This window comes from Schistocerca serialis, chromosome 5 (genome assembly GCF_023864345.2).
Source record: "Schistocerca serialis cubense isolate TAMUIC-IGC-003099 chromosome 5, iqSchSeri2.2, whole genome shotgun sequence".
NCBI classification, from domain to species: domain Eukaryota; kingdom Metazoa; phylum Arthropoda; class Insecta; order Orthoptera; family Acrididae; genus Schistocerca; species Schistocerca serialis.
In genome coordinates this window covers 431502995-431521879 of record NC_064642.1, presented here as the reverse complement: position 1 = coordinate 431521879, position 18885 = coordinate 431502995, and the positions used below count along the sequence as shown (strand labels likewise).

The following is an 18885-nucleotide window of genomic DNA, read 5'->3' as shown; positions in this document are numbered from 1 at the left end:
AGAAGGAAAGAGCCAGAGGTGGAGGGAGGGGTGAAGGGGGGGTGGAGGGGGGGGGGGGGGGGTTAAGGGGGGTGGAGGGGGGGGGGTGAAGGGGGGGTGGAGGGGGGGGGGGCGAAGATGGGGGACGGGGAAGGATGCGGAAAGGGAAGGTATGCAGCCCGGAAAGGAAGGAGGGCCACATTAGCTCGGGGTCCCACACTCGCTGCGCACGTATCCACAAAAGAGTTGCGGACCCCCTGGGGGGTTCTGAAGACAGTGCACACAGTTATTAAAGCATAAAAATCTTAATGTCAACTTGCCACAGCATAACAGATTGTGTCAGATGTAACTACCTCAACTGCACAACATGTACAAGTTATCATACACACAGTCCTCATTACAGTTTCCATAGTGTAATGCTGAATAATTCATAAAAATTACATATCATTGGAAATTAGTTACAAATAAGTACAAATCCATGCTCAAAATCTCTAAATAGATGTGTCAGGTAGCTAGTGAACTTCAGTAAGTCGCTTGTAGAAGCTACTTTTCCAAGTCCTTTGCTGTGGAAAAAAAGGCTGAGCAAGTCAACTTCCCCAAGTTTAATCAACCTCTACAAATAACTTCTGCAAGTTAATGGAAACAGTTCCTTGCATCTTGCTGTAATTACTTGCCAGTTGCTGGAAGTTTTTATAAAATTCATAGAAATTTTGTGTGTTTATGATAGGTACGAAAATGCAGTATTGATAAGTGAGAAAAACGTGTGGACCAGTACAAGAAAGCAACTGTGAATTAAGAAAGTGGAACGCTTTCCTGTATTGTGGGACATGAAACACAAAGCTCATAAGAACCGTGTGATAAATTGCTGGATGCACTAGAAAATATTGTGGCAGATTTTGAGGGGAAAAGAATATCACAAATTGTAGACTTAGTGGACAAGAAATTTAAATGTGTTTCTCATACACTTAAATTTGTACACTTCTGTACCCATTTCTTTGCCCAAACAATTATTCTATCTATCTTTTTGCTTTTATTACAATTATTCTTTAATAATAATAATGAGAAGAATAAGAATAAGATGGAGAAGAAAAAGAAGAAGAAGAAGAAGAAATGGATAGACTGCTACTCTCCATGTTGCAGAGATGTTGCGTCATAGACAGGCACAATAAAAACACCACTAAACACTTTAGCTTTCAGCCAGAAGGCCTACACACACACACACACACACACACACACACACACACACACACACACGCACGCGATCACTGTCTGGTCGCCAGGGCCTGACTGCGAGGAACTGCACATGATGGGAGAAGCAATCTGGATGGTGGATTAAGTAGGAGACTGCATCCTTCACCCACCTATTCCCTTCCCTGTTTCCAGTCTACAGCCTTCTATTCCACAAGTGAACCCACACTCGTTTTACTTCTCACCTTTACTTACCCACCCGCCCCCCCCCCCCCTCACTCCCCCCCCTCTCTCCCCCCCCCCCTCCCTCTCCCCCCCCCTCCCTCTCCCTCCCTCTCTCTCTCTCTCTCTCTCTCTCTCTCTCTCTCTCTCTCTCTCTCTCTCTGACCCCCCCCCCCCCTCCCCCGGTATGCTCCCACAAACATCACTTTACATCCCTCAGCAGTACCCCGCTATCCCTCCCCCTCCATCTCCCTGCCCCAGCCTCCTCCTATGTGTGTGTGTGTGTGGGGGGGGGGGGGGGGGGGGGGGCATGTGGGAAAGCTGACAGGTTTGGTAGTTTTTTCGTCGTGCTTGTCTGTGACTCAATATCTCTGCTACATGGTGAGTAATAATCTATCCTTTCCATAATATTATATCTATTTAACCCTAGGTTTCACATTGTTTAATAATAATAATAATAACAACAACAACAACCACAACAACAGTGTCACCTGCTCTGATTTTTTAAGCATGACGTTGTAATATTCCACTTGCCCATCTCATGACTCTAATGGAAACACTGCAAGTACTTGCAAAGAGTTTCCGAAATTAACTTGCTGAAATTAGTTGTGGGACTTAAGTTTCAAAAGCCTCTGTTATAATGTAAAACATCATCAGCAAGTGCTTGCAGAAGTTACTTGCTTTTGAACATGTACCTTAAATACAAAGTATGCACATAATGATCCAAAGGTAAAATGACTGGAGATAAAAGCAAGTAAGACAGTGGATAAAGAATTATGAGATTGAATAAGAATTTTACTAGGCATGTTTAGTGCGTGTAAGCATTATTCATTGCTTCATCTCACAGACATACTGTATTCTCTTCCTTCCTTTCCTTTCCTCCTAGAACAACAAAATGCACACACGTTTGTGTGTAATCCAACTGCAGCTAAGATATGGAATGTAATACCGTCAGTCTTTTCTGCTATCACTCTTAACTTATAAATTGAAGTATATCCTCAGACCCTGCTGTACACCTGAGAAGTTGTGTTTCCAACAACATAGTAGTTCTTCTAAGGTAGTTCAACAGTAATATTAACCTATTTTGCTCCAGATGTTATATGTGTATGTTCTCAGGATTCTTAGCTGACTGACATTAGTCAGAAACTTTCCTTGTATGTCTCTCTTCCCATCAATGTCATCTGGGCATGACGAATTAATGTGTCTTCTCACGTCATTTATCAATATTCAGTTTATTATTTACTTATTAATATAGCTGCAAATGTACAGTGCCAATAATTACATCGATAAGCCAAAACATTATGACCAACTGTTGGGAACAAAATACTGCAGCGATTCTGCCTGGCATGAATTCAAGAAGACGTTGGTAGGTTTCTGGAGGTATGTGGCACCACAGATCATGCAATTCCCACAAATTGTGAGCCGATGGTTTGTGTATACAGAGCTGGTGCCCAACAACCACCCAGATGTTTTCCATTTGACTCAGATCACATGAATTTGGTGGGAAATACATTTAACATGAGTTCAGTATGATGGTTCTCAAATCACAATTCTGGCTTGGTAATATGACCAGTTCTCATGATGAAAAATGCCATTGACCTCAGGTAAGACATCAAGTGTGAGTGGCTGCAGGAGGTCCACAATAATTAAGTCCACTGTTGTAATGGTGCCTTTGATTCCTATCACAGATCCCATGGAAGCTCAGGTGAATGTCCACAACAGCATGATACTGCCCCGTTTGTCTGTGTGTCCAGACAAGACCATCGATCAGATGTAACAAGAAACACTATTCAGGCAACATGTTTTCATTGATCCAATCTCGATGATCCTGTTTCCACTGCAGTGGTAATTGAGGACGACGTTGGCCCAACACTGGGACATGTAGGGGTTGTGTGTTACAGAGTCCCATGTTCAACAATATGTGCTCAATAGTGTTCTCTGAAACACTTGTGCCTGTACCAGCACTGTATTCCATCATCAGATCTGCAACAGACAATCACTATCCTGCTCTACTGAGGGGTAAGCCTCCTACCTCCATGCTCAGTGATGAGGCATGAACAACCAACATCTTGTTGCCTATTTGCAGTTTCATTGTCTGTCAACTACTTTTCATTAATGCTCATGACAGAAGCATGCTAAAAGAGAACATACTGCATCACTTGTTCCCAGACACCAGGCAACAACAATCTGCCCTTAATTACATTCAATTATGTCAGTACATTTCTCCATATCCATATGACACCCATATCATTGCTAGAATGACTTCCCATTCATCTCTGTTACGCTTATAAACTTTCCTTGAAACATTATGTGCCCGCAACACTACCATGTGTCTTTCAATCTTGTGGTGGGCAGTGGTCACAATGTTCTAGTTGATCAGTGTAAGACAACAATAGGATACCTAATTCATCTGATTTATGCATTAAGTTACTTACTTCACTACTTACAAAGATCCTGCTATATTAGTCAAGGATCATAAATATATGCAAGTAACTGAACTGTGAAAACTGAGATTGCATAACAAACCTTTATTAGAAATGAAATGGTGATGAATATGGAGAAAATGAACATTCCTCCCAGGCCATACAGATGAAGTGTGCGCCGACCGGTGCGGTCCATGAGTGGTATAGAAACAAGTGTCATGCCCACCATAATGGCACCAATGCCAATTGTAGCGAATTTGGCACTTTCCTCAGTAAGTCCTGAGTTTTTAAACAAGTCTGTTGAGTAGTAGAACACCTGAAACAAGAAGGATAATACTAATGATTACACAACAAAACAATGTTACTTACATTGTCAGACAGCAAAATAAAAAAAGGAAGAAGAAGAAGAAGAATAATGGAAATTAAAAAAAAAAAAGAATGGAAATTAAAAAAAAAAAAAAAAAAAAGAATGGAAATTAAAAAAAAAAAGAATGGAAATTAAAAAAAAAAAAAAAGAATGGAAATTAAAAAAAAAAAAAAAGAATGGAAATTAAAAAAAAAAAAAAAAAAGAATGGAAATTAAAAAAAAAAAAAAGAATGGAAATTAAAAAAAAAAAAAGAATGGAAATTAAAAAAAAAAAAAAGAATGGAAATAAAAAAAAAAAAAGAATGGAAATTAAAAAAAAAAAAAAAAGAATGGAAATTAAAAAAAAAAGAATGGAAATTAAAAAAAAAAAAAGAATGGAAATTAAAAAAAAAAAGAATGGAAATTAAAAAAAAAAAGAATGGAAATTAAAAAAAAAGAATGGAAATTAAAACAAAAGAATGGAAATTAAAACAAAAGAATGGAAATTAAAACAAAAGAATGGAAATTAAAACAAAAGAATGGAAATTAAAACAAAAGAATGGAAATTAAAACAAAAGAATGGAAATTAAAACAAAAGAATGGAAATTAAAACAAAAGAATGGAAATTAAAACAATGAAAATAAACAAATGGAAATAAAAATGGAAAAAATTGGAATACAATTGCGGTAAACAACAAGTTGTTGATTCAATCGAAGAGCAAAAATACTGCAAATTAACTCTGTTATATAAAATAGTGTTAATTGGCATCATCGTCCAATCATGTCACATGCTGGTATTTTCTATTGGGGGAGTTGCCAGAAGAACATCTGTGAATGCACAATGAAAAACAACATCATTCTGTGGTGACGAGTGCACAGACAATCTGCTTTACACTCTGATTTTTATAAGAATTCTTTGTATTGACTTATGTTTTTCAGTTAATTGGTGTTCGAGCTTTAGTAAATAAAATCTTATGGTTTGACTACTACATTGTATCTCTTCAGTAGATGGAGATAAGCTGTAGGTGACCAAAGTGGTGACCCCGTCTACTGAATTCAGTTTTAGAAGAACAAATGCAGCACCGTTCGGTATCGTCTACTGCAGAGTCGGCGCACAACACATACAGCACGATGCTTTGTTGAAACACACAGAATATTTACGATGCAAAATTGAAAACCAGTAAAATGCTGTTTTAAACTTTTCTATTGCACCAAGGAACAGCCGCTTGGCGATGACACTAACAAGATCAAGATACACTCACTGCAGATCATTCCTGATAAACTGGAATTATGGCTTGCAATGCTCGAATTGACTTCCCAGCACCACAGCACTGTAAATGAAGATACCAAATTTATGATCATTGTTAATCTGCTCAAAAGTAAAGCAGCAACTATCAGTGCAGATATAATACTCCACCCGCCCACTACGCAGAAGTATACACATTTTAAACAGTTTCTTTTTGAGCAATTACGTCGGCCAGTGGAATAATGTATCCAACAAGCACTACATGGTGAAGAGAGAGGAGACATGTCACCTTCAGAATTTTGGTGGCACCTGTGATGCTCAGTCAACGACAGCGAGTGGCCAGATATGACACTGCAACATGTATGGCGCGTACAGTTGCCAGAGGCAGTAAAGAACAGCTGTGGTGTTTTATGACATACGCAATATTTCATCGTTGCTCTCACTAGCCGACAAGGTCTATGCTTCATTACATGCAGGACATACGTCATCTGTGACATTTGAATGCAGCAGTACCTAAAAACGTTCAGGAAGCTGCAGCGATACAACAATGCCAACAAATGGATGTTACTCGACAATTGGATGAACTATGAAATCACATTGACGACTTGCGGCGACAGTTATCGACGTTGCTGGGAGGCAAAGCAGCTGCATACAAGAAGAGCAAAGACTTTTGAAACAAGGCGACGCGATGCACATCACCTTGCACTCACCCAAATGACCACAGCGGCTGGAGATAGGCGCCGCCAGTTGCGAGTTCGAGCACCAGCACCAGCACCAGCACCCACCACTGCAAGGTGAGAGCATAGATGGGAAACTACTGGTGAGTAACCTTTCTTCTTTAGCTTTGCTGTCCCACCAATTTTTTGTCACAGGCGCTAAATCTGGCCGCCCGTATCTAATTGACTCAGGCTCGGATGTCAGTGCATCGCCTGTTAGAAGTTGCAATGTGAAGCTTCCTCCATCTCAATCAAAGCTCACAGCAGCAAATCACACTTCAATAATGACTTATGGAAAAAGCCAGATACATGTAGACTTCGGTTTCCAAGATCGTTTACCATGGACTTTTGTGATTGCCGATATTTCAGACACAATATTGAGTGCAAATTTTTCTTTCATTACGCAGCTCAAGTAGAGGTCAGTATGTGGAGCATCTGCCAGGGTAAACAAAGCATTAGAAGCATCCTAGGATGAGGTTCTCTGCCTATGTTTGATGACTGACAGGAAGTGACGCCACACATAGCAAAATGCAAATCCATGCCGTGTGCACAGACAGTTAAGCACAACACGGTCCATCACATCAGGACTACACCCAGTCAACCAGTACCTGAGCACATGCGCCAGTTAGCTCCTGATAGTTTCGCTGCAGCGAAGGCAGAATTCAAAGAACTCTTGCACTCAGGAGTCGTCTGTAGATCCAACAGGCTGTGGTCATCATCACTTCATCTAGTAAAGAAGAAAGATGGGACCTGGAGACCATGTGGAGACTACTGAGCACTCAATACCTGTACCATACCCTATCACTACACGATACCACATATTAAGGATTTTATGCACACGCTGGCAGGCACGACCATTTTTAGTGCCATTGATTACCAGAAAGTTTGTCACCAGATACCGGTAGCGCCTTCTGATATATCGAAGACAGCTGTCACAACACCATTTGGCTTATTCAAATACCTCCGTATGCCATTTGGTTCGTAAATGCGGCACACACTTGGAAATGGTTTGTCGACTAAGTACTAAGAGGTTTACCGTAATGCTTCGCACACCTCAGTGATATCCTTGTCTTTTCAGCATCCGAGAAATTGCACGAACTGCATCTAAAGACTGTTTACCAGTGCACTGATACATTTCGGTCAATGAATCAAAGTGTTCACTTCGGCGCAGTCAGGTGCCATTCTTGGGATACTCAATGACAGCAGCTGGCATCAGCCCACTGCAAGATAAACTTGCCATTATCAAAGAGATGGCTCACCCCATTGATTATCATCAACTACGCCAGTTCCTTGGAGCAGTTGATTTCTATAGACATCATCTGCCTAATGTGGCAGCCATCCAGGCACCTTTGAGATCAGCACCAGCCAGCAAGGACGCAGTAGGCAAACGATCTTTGCAATGGACACCAGAGACTTTGATGGCATTCGGTAAGACCAAGGTATGTCTACATCAGGCAATCATGTTGACACGCCCAGTTGCTCAGATGCGACTGGCAGTAGTTGTGGATGCTAGCCAGCAAGACATTGGCGCAGCTCTACACCACCAAGTCGAAGGCCACTGGCAGCCCTTGGGCTGCTGCTCTCATAAGCTTACATCATCACAAGAGAAACTGAGTGATTATGATAGGGAATTGCTGGCAATTTATGAAGCCGTCAGACATTTCTGGCCATGAGTGGAAGCCAGGCCATTCACCGTTTTCACACACCACAAGCTGATTACTTTCGCCTTCAGTAGGAACAAGGATGGTTGCTCACCACGACAATTCAGACAACTTGAATTCATCATCCAATTCACGACTGACCTGCAGCATATAAAAGGAGCTAAGAATGTTGAGGCGGATTTCCTGTCTTGGTTGGAATCTCTCTCTCTCAGGCTATTGACTACAAGGAGCTAGCTGCTGCGCAAGAGACAGACCAACAACTTGCCAAATTCCACTGTGACAGTAATCTGGGTTATGTCTGCGCCAAATACAACCTACTGGTGAACGTTTGTGATGCGATGTATCACAGGGAAAACCGAGACTTTTGTACCTAAGAAATTGTGATGGAAATTATCTGACAGCATCCATGGGCTGGCTCATCTGGGAATAAATGAGTGTCAAACTGATGACTGACAGACATAATGAAGGACTGCCGTAGTTGGGCAAAAACATGCTTAGACTGTCAGAAGACCAAGGTTGGACGACACTGTGTGGGAGTTGCCAGAAGAACATCTGTGAATGCACAATGAAACACAGCATTATTTTGTGGTGAAGAGTGCACGGACAATCTGGTTTACACTCTGATTTTTATAAGTATTCTTTGTATTGACTTATGTTTTTCAGTTGATTGGTTTCCAAGCCTTAGTAAATAAAAATTTATTGCTTGACTACTACATTGCATCTCTTAGCAGACGGAGATAAGCTATAGTTTACCAAACTATTGATGCTGACTGAAATGTAAATATACCCTGAAAGGCTAAATTGCTTTTGACAAAACAGGAATAATGTTGTTCTGAAATGCCAACGTTTCATAACTACACATGAACAATATAACAGCTACTGTATAACTAGAAGTGAACATCTTTGAAACAACTTTAATGACTCAATTCATAAATTACTGCCCTCAAGAATTACATGACACACATAATATCACATTGAGAGTAGTCTCGGGGATGTAGAGAAAGTGAAGGGTATACGTTTTATTTTACCAAAATGAAAGCAATAACTTATTTCTAAAAAAACTGTAATATTAAAAATGGAAAACACTTTCTAATGTTCAGCAGAATCTATTTATTCTATCATGAAACAGCTTTTGGCTTGCTGGCCATTTTCAAGTGACAACTGAATGTTACAGACACAAATAAACATCACATGCTACTTACATTGATATTATTTGTACAGAAGATAAAAAAATGACAGTGGGTTTACATCTTGTTTTCACACATAGAAATAATTTCATTAACTAAAAAGGGAGGCTGGGGAAACAAAGTTTTCATGTAGAAAATACATTTAACAACCAATGAGAAATAAGATGAATTTACAGTTTTCTGTTAAAAGATTATCAGCAAAAACTCAATCTTTCTTCCTTAATCTCCAGCTTCTCTCACATTCATATTACCTAACTGAAACAGCTCTACCTCAAATGACCAATATATACTTTTTCACACTGCTTGTATGTGATTTTATGCACACCACTCTGTGCCAGGGCTGCAATTTGTCTTTACTACTGAATAAAAAGTCTGATACATGTTGGCTCAAATGGCTCTGAGCACTATGGGACTTAACATCTGAGGTCATCATCCCCTAGAACTTAGAACTACTTAAACCTAACTAACCTAAGGACATCACACACCTCCATGCCCGAGGCAGGATTCAAACCTGCTACCATAGCAGTTGCGCGGTTCCGGACTGATACATGTTGTTTGCACTATAAAATACCCATTGCATGAAGCAATGCATGTGACGGTCTGAAGTTCTGTCTGAAGGGCTCATTTAGATAATGGAACAGATATGAAGTGATGCACCGTCAAATGGAAAGCTGCACATTTGTATCTGTGTTGATGCTGGGTGCTTGCTGGGATTACTGTACCTGTAGCAATGTTTTTTTCTTTAAGTGCTAGTATCTACAAATTATAACCTCATTAAAACAAATCCAAAGGGACCGAAAAATCAAGAGTTCATGTTAAATAAATTCGTATTAGGTAAAAATCACAGTTTTTAATATGTATATTTTAATACATATACATGTACAGTAGTACAGGCATAATCCATTGCTGCATCAACCACTTTACATTAATGACACTATAAACTGACTGTAAAGGTATAAGTACTCAGAAATTATATTTCCTTGGAAAAAATTCAGGCACAGTTTGCCGACATTCACGGGAAGGAAAATATTCACAACCAACTGTAACTCTAGCATCCACAAACCAGCAGCGATGTCAGATGTTGAAACAAATCATTCTAAACAGTCAAATGCTGTAAACATATCCTGAAGGGTAGGTGGAATGATATCTGTCTCTTTCTCCTCTTCCTCCTCCTCCTCCTCCTCCTCCTCCTCCTCCTCATCCTTCTTCTTGCACCTCAGTCACATCTTTTGGAACATCAGATTCCACAGAAGCAAATAAGGTAACACTGTCGTCTGCACTAATGAATTCCTCAGGTGAAGTGACATTGTCCAACTCATGGACATCTTCACTATTGCTACGTCTCCAGGCTCTGTTAAAGCACTTCTGTATTTGATATGGCAACATGAAGTTCCAGGCTGCTGTGATGGCTTTTACTATGTCAAGTGGATTCTGATTAGAGGTTGCAGTATTATTTTCAACAGCATTAATTGCAACTCTTACACACTGCTTGTGATACGATCTCTTCATGAAAGAAACGATACCTTGGTCCAATGGCTGAAGGTGGCTTGTCAAGGTGGGTGGAAAAAATGGAATCTTTATGTTAGTCTGATTCAGATCCTGTATCTAAGGGGCAGTGCAACTTTCCAATGTAAGAGGAACATGTCTGTTCTGAGCAACCAACGACTATTGAAATGAAGAAGTCACTTGCAAAATGGTGTGCTGCTCATCCAACCTTTCTTATGGCAAGAGTAGATTCAAGGTAAAGCATATATATTTGTGTTACTAAAACAACTCAGTTTCTCAGACTTACCTATAACCCAGGGATGAAACTTCTCACTGCCATCTGCATTACATACAAGGACAACTGTTACACATTGTTTGCTGCATGCTCCTCCGTGACACTTAACACCTTCTATCTCCAGGATCCAATGTAGATAAAGTTTGCAGAAAAGTCCAGTTTTATCTATACTGAACATATCACATGAGACATACTTTTCCCTCACTTGGTCGAATTCATGCAGCCAGCCATTCGCACTTTCTCTATCAACTTTATTTCACTCACCACAAATTTGTACAAATGAAACTGAATGTGTCTTTTGGAACCAATACAACCAACCAGAAAACACCGAAGTCTTCAATGTCTGTATATTTGTTTCTGACTGAATCACAAGTCCATTTAAAGGTACGTTAGATGCCCACACGATTGAAGCATTCTAACAGTAACATCTCAATGTCTTCATACTTAGTGCTATGAAGTCATTGAAATTTGTCTGTGGAACCTGATCCAGCATCATTAATGATTTTTTCTCATGTCTTATTTATCAGCGATAAAGTTGATTTGTGAATTCCAAACTGCTCTGCAATTGCTGCTATCTTTGTACCAAAGCCCACTTCATCTGCATCTTAAACTTTTCCAGTACAATTAGAGTTGTCCGTTTCCTCTCTGCCATACTTTGCATGCAACCATTTGTAGGATTTTATTCAGTATTCTAACTCAATTTGGCTATGACTAAAGGAACATCTGGGATCAAATACATTTCTAAATGTTAATGCACACATTATTGAAGTTTTAAATGTACCATACATCTAATTATTGGGCTGATAATCGCAGCTGCCAACCAACAATTTGTTAGAAACAAGTCAATAACATGTAGTCAGCTTTTTAGTTACATTTCTTGCATTCATTTTGGAAAAAAAAAATTGCACTTAAAAGCATCAGAAGTTTGTGTTACAATGTAATTTAATCACGCTATGCACAGAAAAAGAGTTTGTAATTCACCTTAACCAAAAGTCATGTTAACCAATAAAACTTCCTATAAAAACTAATATATTTTTTTGGTTTTAACCACAAGTTTGTGTTAAGCGAGTTCACACTAATGAGGTTATACTGCATTAAGACCCAAGAAATATATAAAAGAGCTTCCCAGTTCCACTCTAAAGCGAATTTTCTTAGTTGCATGTTTAAATGTTGTTGTAATGTCTCTGATCGTGTAGTGGTACTAGTACACAAACACAGCACAGCATACTCCTATATGAACCAGTATATAATTTCTCAGTTCAGTGGCTCTTTATGTACTAAAATTTGTTCATAACTGTTCATGAACATTTCAGATAGCATACAACTAAAAGGTGAACCCACAGTTGGGCCATCAGACTAATAGAGTACTTGTTAGGAAGTATCAGTGGCATTCAAATGAAAACTGAACAAACCCACAATATACATTCCACATGACAGGTTGTCCCACTGTTGTTACATTTCGATACTTTCACTATTGTAGTAGAGTAACAGCAGAGTGCCATATAACAGGTACACACAGTTGTTATGTTATGACCCTGGTTGTTGGAACTGGTCTAGTGTGCTCATTCAGGTGCTGATATGGAGGCATGCAAAGAACAGCAGATGCGTCATTCCTTTTTCTGTTGGGTGAGGGAGCTAGAATGTGCAAAATTCTCCTTCACATGTCTGCTGTGTATGGTGAAAACTGCATGAACTTGAATTGTGTCCATTCCAGGAAGAGCGCACATCATTGGGAGACAATCTGTACCCACAACTGGCCCATCGGGCCATTATCCCTGACATGATGGAGTCGATAGATGGCCTTATCCTGGAAGACGAATGCATCACAGGAATGAAATTTGTGTTCAGGTTGGCGTTTGTCATGGCTCCGTGCAAGTCGTCATCCAAGATCACTTGCATTACCATAAAGTTCGCATAGTGTAATATCACTTGAGGGACTAAATGTGGACACAACTGGGTAAAGTCTGAACCATCTACTGTGCCACATGGGATAAAATGTGGTGCCAACATTTCAAGCCTGTAGGCAAATGGCAAATCCAACAGTGGAAACATCCCAAATCTCCCCTGCCGAAGAAAACAACGTCCGGTAAGATCACGATGACCACCTCCTTCAACTGTAGGGGCACTCTGCTCATCAAGTTCCTCGAGCATGGAGCCACAATCAATGCACAGTACTATGAAGGCACTGTGTGCACATAAAAACAAAATGCCCAGGAATGCTCTCTAAGGGAATCATCCTGTTGCTCGATACCGGCCACCCTCACACTATCAATTGGACAAAGGCTACACCTCAGCTCTTTGGTTGGGAAACATTGCACTATCCTCTGTACAGCCTGGATCTGTTGCTGTGGGATTTTCACATCTTTGGCAGTCTGGAAAAAGACGTGTGGGTGTTAGTTTCAGTCAGACAAGGAAGTGCAGTTGTGGATCCATCAGCAACTGACTGCATTCTATGAAACAGGAACTGATCATTTTATCTTCCAGTGGGATAAATGTCTTAAAGCATGTGGTGATTACTTTTGAATCGAACAATTCCATGGCGCCATTGTGGCAGGTGTTCAGTTTTCATTTGACTGCCTCTCATAGTTCTGTTTTACACTTATTTCAGTAGCATCGATTATGTCATATTCTGCAGTATTTACTTTGGATTTGTGCAAAAGTTCTGTTAATATATTCATACATTTATCAATGTGAACATTTGTAAATAAACTAGCAACATCAAACAATACTAGTTTAGAACCACTGGAATTTGCATACCTTTAATTTTATCAACAACAACCACAGAAATTTTTATATTAAATTTAGGTTCAATTTTTTTTCTTTTTGATGCAGTCTACCTCTTCTGCTAGTAGGTAACAAGGATCAGAAAGGATGACACTACTGGGTGTACGGGAATGCCACTTTTATATTATAATTTTGCAGAAAGTTGGGAAGTGTTTTTCTTTTTTAATATTTTTGCCACAATCTGCCAAGCACTGATGTAAAATTCAGTTACTATTATAAAGTGTGCTATCAAAAGTACAATTAACCATTGTCTTAACAGAAGCTAAAAGCTACACAACATATCTGGTTCAATAGGGAATGTTTACACAGGAACGTTACTCCGCAATACGTCAGCGTTTAATCAAAGTGAAATACTTCAGTGTCAATGAAGGCTAACAAGACTGGGGAGACAATGTAGATAAGAGAAGAAAAGCAAAACTGGTACAGAATCAGTGATAATGTAAGTTCACATTTAAAGCTATGCTTATTATGACTGTCACATATACATATGAGTTTTGATCACAATGTGCACGATGATGCAAATGCAACTATCCAAAAAATGTACCTGGAAAAAAAACTTTTGCAGTTAACAAAAGATAAATTGTTTACAAAACCTGTACACGCTCAACAGTTTGCTGGATCTAATCACAAACAAGTCAAATATATGAATTATTATGGATGGGCTAAAAGTGATTAGTAAAGGTGTTATACATGCTCCACCTTGCACAATCTCTAAAAAACAGCTAGATGTGCTAAAAGTAGATCTTAAGTATGCATTAGATGAAGTTTCTACAAAAAGGTCTGACTGCTGCTTTCAATGTATAAATAAAACCAACATAATATGTTATATTGATATCATTATATCAACATAATATGTTAGTTAATATGAATCCTATGGTTTCTAGATTATATGGCTTATCTAAATTACATAAAGATGATGTTCCAGTAGCTCAGTAGTGTCATCCTTTTCTGCCTCTTGTTACCTACTAGTGAAAGCTAGACTATATCATTGAAAATAAAATTGAAAAAATCTATGGCTCTTCTCATCACTAGCTTATTTACAAATGCTCCTATTGATGAATGTATAAAGATATTAACAGATTTTTTGTACAAATCCAAAATAAAGAATTGCATGAGATACCTGATGATACTAAATGTGTGTAAAACAGAATTACTCCCAGTTTCAAAACAATCAGTAGTCAGTCTGATGAACTAGCTAGAGGTTTTTCCCCCCAAGTCCTAGGCTACCCGAAATTTTCATGGACAATCATAAACACATTCTCTTACAGAATGAGCCACTGAATTTCAAAATTTTGTATTGGTTCAGATATGTGGTTAATGTGCCATGTTCTACACTGTACCACTAAACAGCAAATACTTTTGGATCACAGGAGACAACTCATCAAAAAGTAGAAGCACTGAGTCATCAATGCTAAAGGGATTACTCTGAAAGCTAGCAAGTTTCCTTTCTTTTTTTAGTGCGTGCTGACAATTCAAGGTTTCTGCTTCTCAGTGAGTGGTTTAAAAAATCCAAAAGCATTTACATTCTACCATAACTTTCCTATAACACAGGTACCACCACACAATTAGATACATTACTACAATATTTAAACAAGTAAAATTAAAAAATTTAGTTTACAATGGAGCTGGGAGGCTATTCTATAAATTTCATGGATCTTAATGTAGATATTAGCATAAGAAGGCACTCACTTAGCATTTACAGAAAAAAAACCACAACTGCAAATATGGTAATCCCTGCAAGCACCCAGCATCCACACAATTACAAACATGCAGCTTCTCAAACCTCACACCTACTGCTTCCTGCAATTGCTATAGCTCTGCCCTGATTGATAATATACTACAAAAAAAGATGAATAAAATTACACCACTTCTGTACAACGGTCAACAGCAGTCCGCACAATAGTTACAAAGTGTGGTGCAAGATCCCATGTATTGCCAACGTGTTGGACAGCCTTGCTAAAAAGTTAAGGTCTCACAGCTACAGGTCTGCATTTTATAATACGAATGGCATATATCAAACTTTTTATTCAACAATACAGACAAATCGCAATCCTTCACGTAGAGTGGTGTGCATAAAATCACATATAAGCAATGTGAAGAAATGTATATTGGTCAGTCAGGCGGAGCTGTGCTATTAGGTTATGTGGACATGAGAGACGCTGGAGATTAAGGAAGAAAGATTGAACTTTTGCTGATCATCTTTTAACAGAAAACTATTCTTAAGTGCTGCTAAGAAAAGCAGAACAATGACCCTATGCGAAATCAACACAATACATGACACAGAATGCCAGGTTAGTATTAAATGATCAAACTCTGTTTCCGTCTCGCCATTTGTTAATTAAGTTTTTGTTATTTATAACAGATGCAAACCATAAATTCATCTTATTCATCATCAGCTGCTAAATGTATTTCCACGTGAAAACTTTGTTTCCCACACTTTTCAGTAGTTAATGTAACTATTTCCATGTGACAAAAGAAAATGTAATGATTTCCTGTGTAAACACAGAGTCATTTTTGTGTCTTCTGTACAAATAGTATCTGCATAAGTCACACATCATGTTTATTTCTGTCTGTGACATTCAGTTGTCACCTGAAAATGGCTTATGAGACCAAAAGCCAGTTCATGTCCAAATAAATATATCCTTGCAGAACATTAGAAAGTTTTTTTCGTTTTTAGTATTATCATCACTTTCTGCCAAGCACTGATGAAAAATTCAGTTAATGTTGAATGATTGAAGATAGTCCACTATTATTCAACTCAGGATAATCCCCACAAAATACATACATTTTCGCATACATTATCTGTCTCAAAATGGAGAAAGATGCAAAGATGAAAAGGTAACAATTTTTGTTTACAGGGGATTAATTTTTTCAACATTTATTGAATTCTGCATAAACTTCATTTTATAAACTTAGAAGAGGTAACCATAATGTGTATATAGAATAGAATATTTTAATTAAATGTCTGCTTTAACCGAAGTTCAGACAGGATCATCCATAAAATACAAACTTTCAGTGGAAAACTGATTTCAACTGAGCCAAGTCAAGCATGCCTTGAAAGAAATTGTATTGATGATGAAAGACAATTTAGTACAAATGATTGGTTACATTTGATCTACACAAAATACTTGTCACACCAATGCTTAACACAAATCTAGTTTATCACAGCAAGGAACTTTGGAATATATATTTGGAACACAAAGAAAGCTTTCATGAATATGCAGTTGGAAATACTGCATCAATTACATTCCACAACATATCTCAAACTGCACAAAAATTTTGCTCTGGAGTATCAACAGTACAAATAAATCTCATTGGGGAAAAACAATTTTTAGTAGGAATGTATTGGTCACCAAGCTCAAGCATTGTAAGCTTTTTCCTGGATGTTTATGTACTAGAATATAAACTTATGAAGAAACACAGTTTTACAATACCAGCAGGTGACATATATACAGATATGCTGAAAGACAGTGGTTTCCAAAGAAGTTTCTATGATGTTACAACCACATACAATTTTCAGTTTACTGTAAAAAATACAACAAGAAATACAGAAATGTCAAGCACTTCGATAGACCATGTTCTTAGAACTGCTGCTAAAAGCAAAGAAAGGGATGATGTTTATAGAGGATAGTGTTGAAAAAAGCTTGGAATACTTTTGTTACATATTAAGAGACCACATAAATGTAGCTTGTCCCAGAGTATGCAGAACTATTTGTGGTAAATCAAACAAGAAATGGTTCACCATGGTAATTAAAAAGCAAGAAAAGAACTGATTGTTCTTTCTAGTGAAGATGCTTACAAGTTCATGAAGAAAGTAGAAATTATTTTATCCATTTTGGATAGAGAACACCACTGCTATTTTCATAAATTACAGTGTAGGAAATACTGGAACACATCACAAGTGGGTGGTTGCAATATTTATATAGTGTAATTTAAGAAAATGTACACTATGATGGTAAGAGAAGCATAGGCTAGCCATGAAAAACTGGAAAAACAAACTTCACCTGACACTTCTAAAACAGTCTGGATCTGTATAATTGAGAACAGAAAAGAGTCACTTGTCTTAAAATACATAATACTGACGAGAGGGGGGGAAGGGGGGGGGTGAAAGAAGTGACAGATCCGCAAGTGTTTAATAATTTCTATCAGCGCTATATAGCTATAGTGGAGAAACATTTAAAACAAAACTTAGTTGTACCAAAAAGCATGGAAAGACCCAAATGGGCAGCTGAGAATTTATACCTACTCCTTAAAGATGAGCTGTAAGTTTCAAAAATAATTGCAGCACTGAAAAATACAGGGTTTGGACAGCATATCAGCAAAATGGTAAAACACTGTACTAGAAGTCTTGCAAGCCTCTGGCACCCTTGATAAACTTAGTAATGAAGAAAGGAGTATTTCCAAAATAAGCTGAAAGTATCAAGGTATTGTTAGTATTTAAAAGAGGGAATAATGCAGATCCAGGAAAATACAGACCCATAACCATCACAACTCTTCTGTTTAAAATAGCAGAAGCTGTGATTAAAGATAGAATGATAAAGTTCACACAGAAACAAAAACACCTTAAAGCACAAAATAGTTCAGAAAGGGAGATTCACAAAGACAGCACTGACAAAATTTGTAACAAAAATAATAGAGAATTTGGATGATCAGGGGAACGTATCTGATGTATGCTTAGAGCTTTCCAAAGCTTTTTATAGTGACAAAATGTCAGTCACAAGTTTCTGCTATGCACACTCAGCTATCTTGAAAATGATGACTTTTTTTGCATCGAGAAGAGAAAATAGAAAACTGAATTTATTTATTTTATTTCCAAGTGTCGAGTTCATCAAGTTCATAATATGAGCTTTGTTTTTCCATGTCTGATTAGACTATGTTCTTATCTCTCAATAAAACCAACTGGGGATGTTAAGAGAAGCAGGAAAGTAGGCAATGAGAAGAAAAAAGTAAATTGACAAAAATAAGGCGCATGCAGAAAAGACATGTAGAGTCAAAATAGCTGCTGTTTGTCAAAGAGACATTAAATGAAGACAGGTAATTTTGTAAAGCTAGCTTTGTACTACCCTGTATGAAGAATGATGAATGCACAAGGCTTCCACTATTTTTTATGTAATAGTCCAGTTCTTCTGTAAAGGGTCTGGTGTCCTCACTACAGCTCATTCCACCTATGCACCACAGCCTCTACACAAATCTACTATCACTGGAGAATAAATCACTTGATAAGTCTTCTGTCTCATGTAATCGTGGAAAATTTAGGAGGGAATAGTAACAATATGAAAAGAATAGACTGCTAATCACGACAAAGCAGTGCAATAAACATCTTTGACACACCAAATTAAATCATAAACCTACAA

The 18885-nt window shown here is 38.2% G+C and overlaps 1 protein-coding gene across 1 annotated transcript in view; it reads right to left on the bottom strand.

Moving 5' to 3' along the window:
• LOC126480691 (glucose transporter type 1) overlaps positions 1 to 18885 on the bottom strand; it is a 321263-nt gene that overhangs the window by 145471 nt on the left and 156907 nt on the right. Inside the window, exon 12 of the mRNA XM_050103930.1 lies at positions 3916 to 4128. Within this exon, the coding sequence (XP_049959887.1) occupies positions 3916 to 4128 (213 nt within the window). The remainder of the gene's footprint in view (positions 1 to 3915; positions 4129 to 18885) is intronic.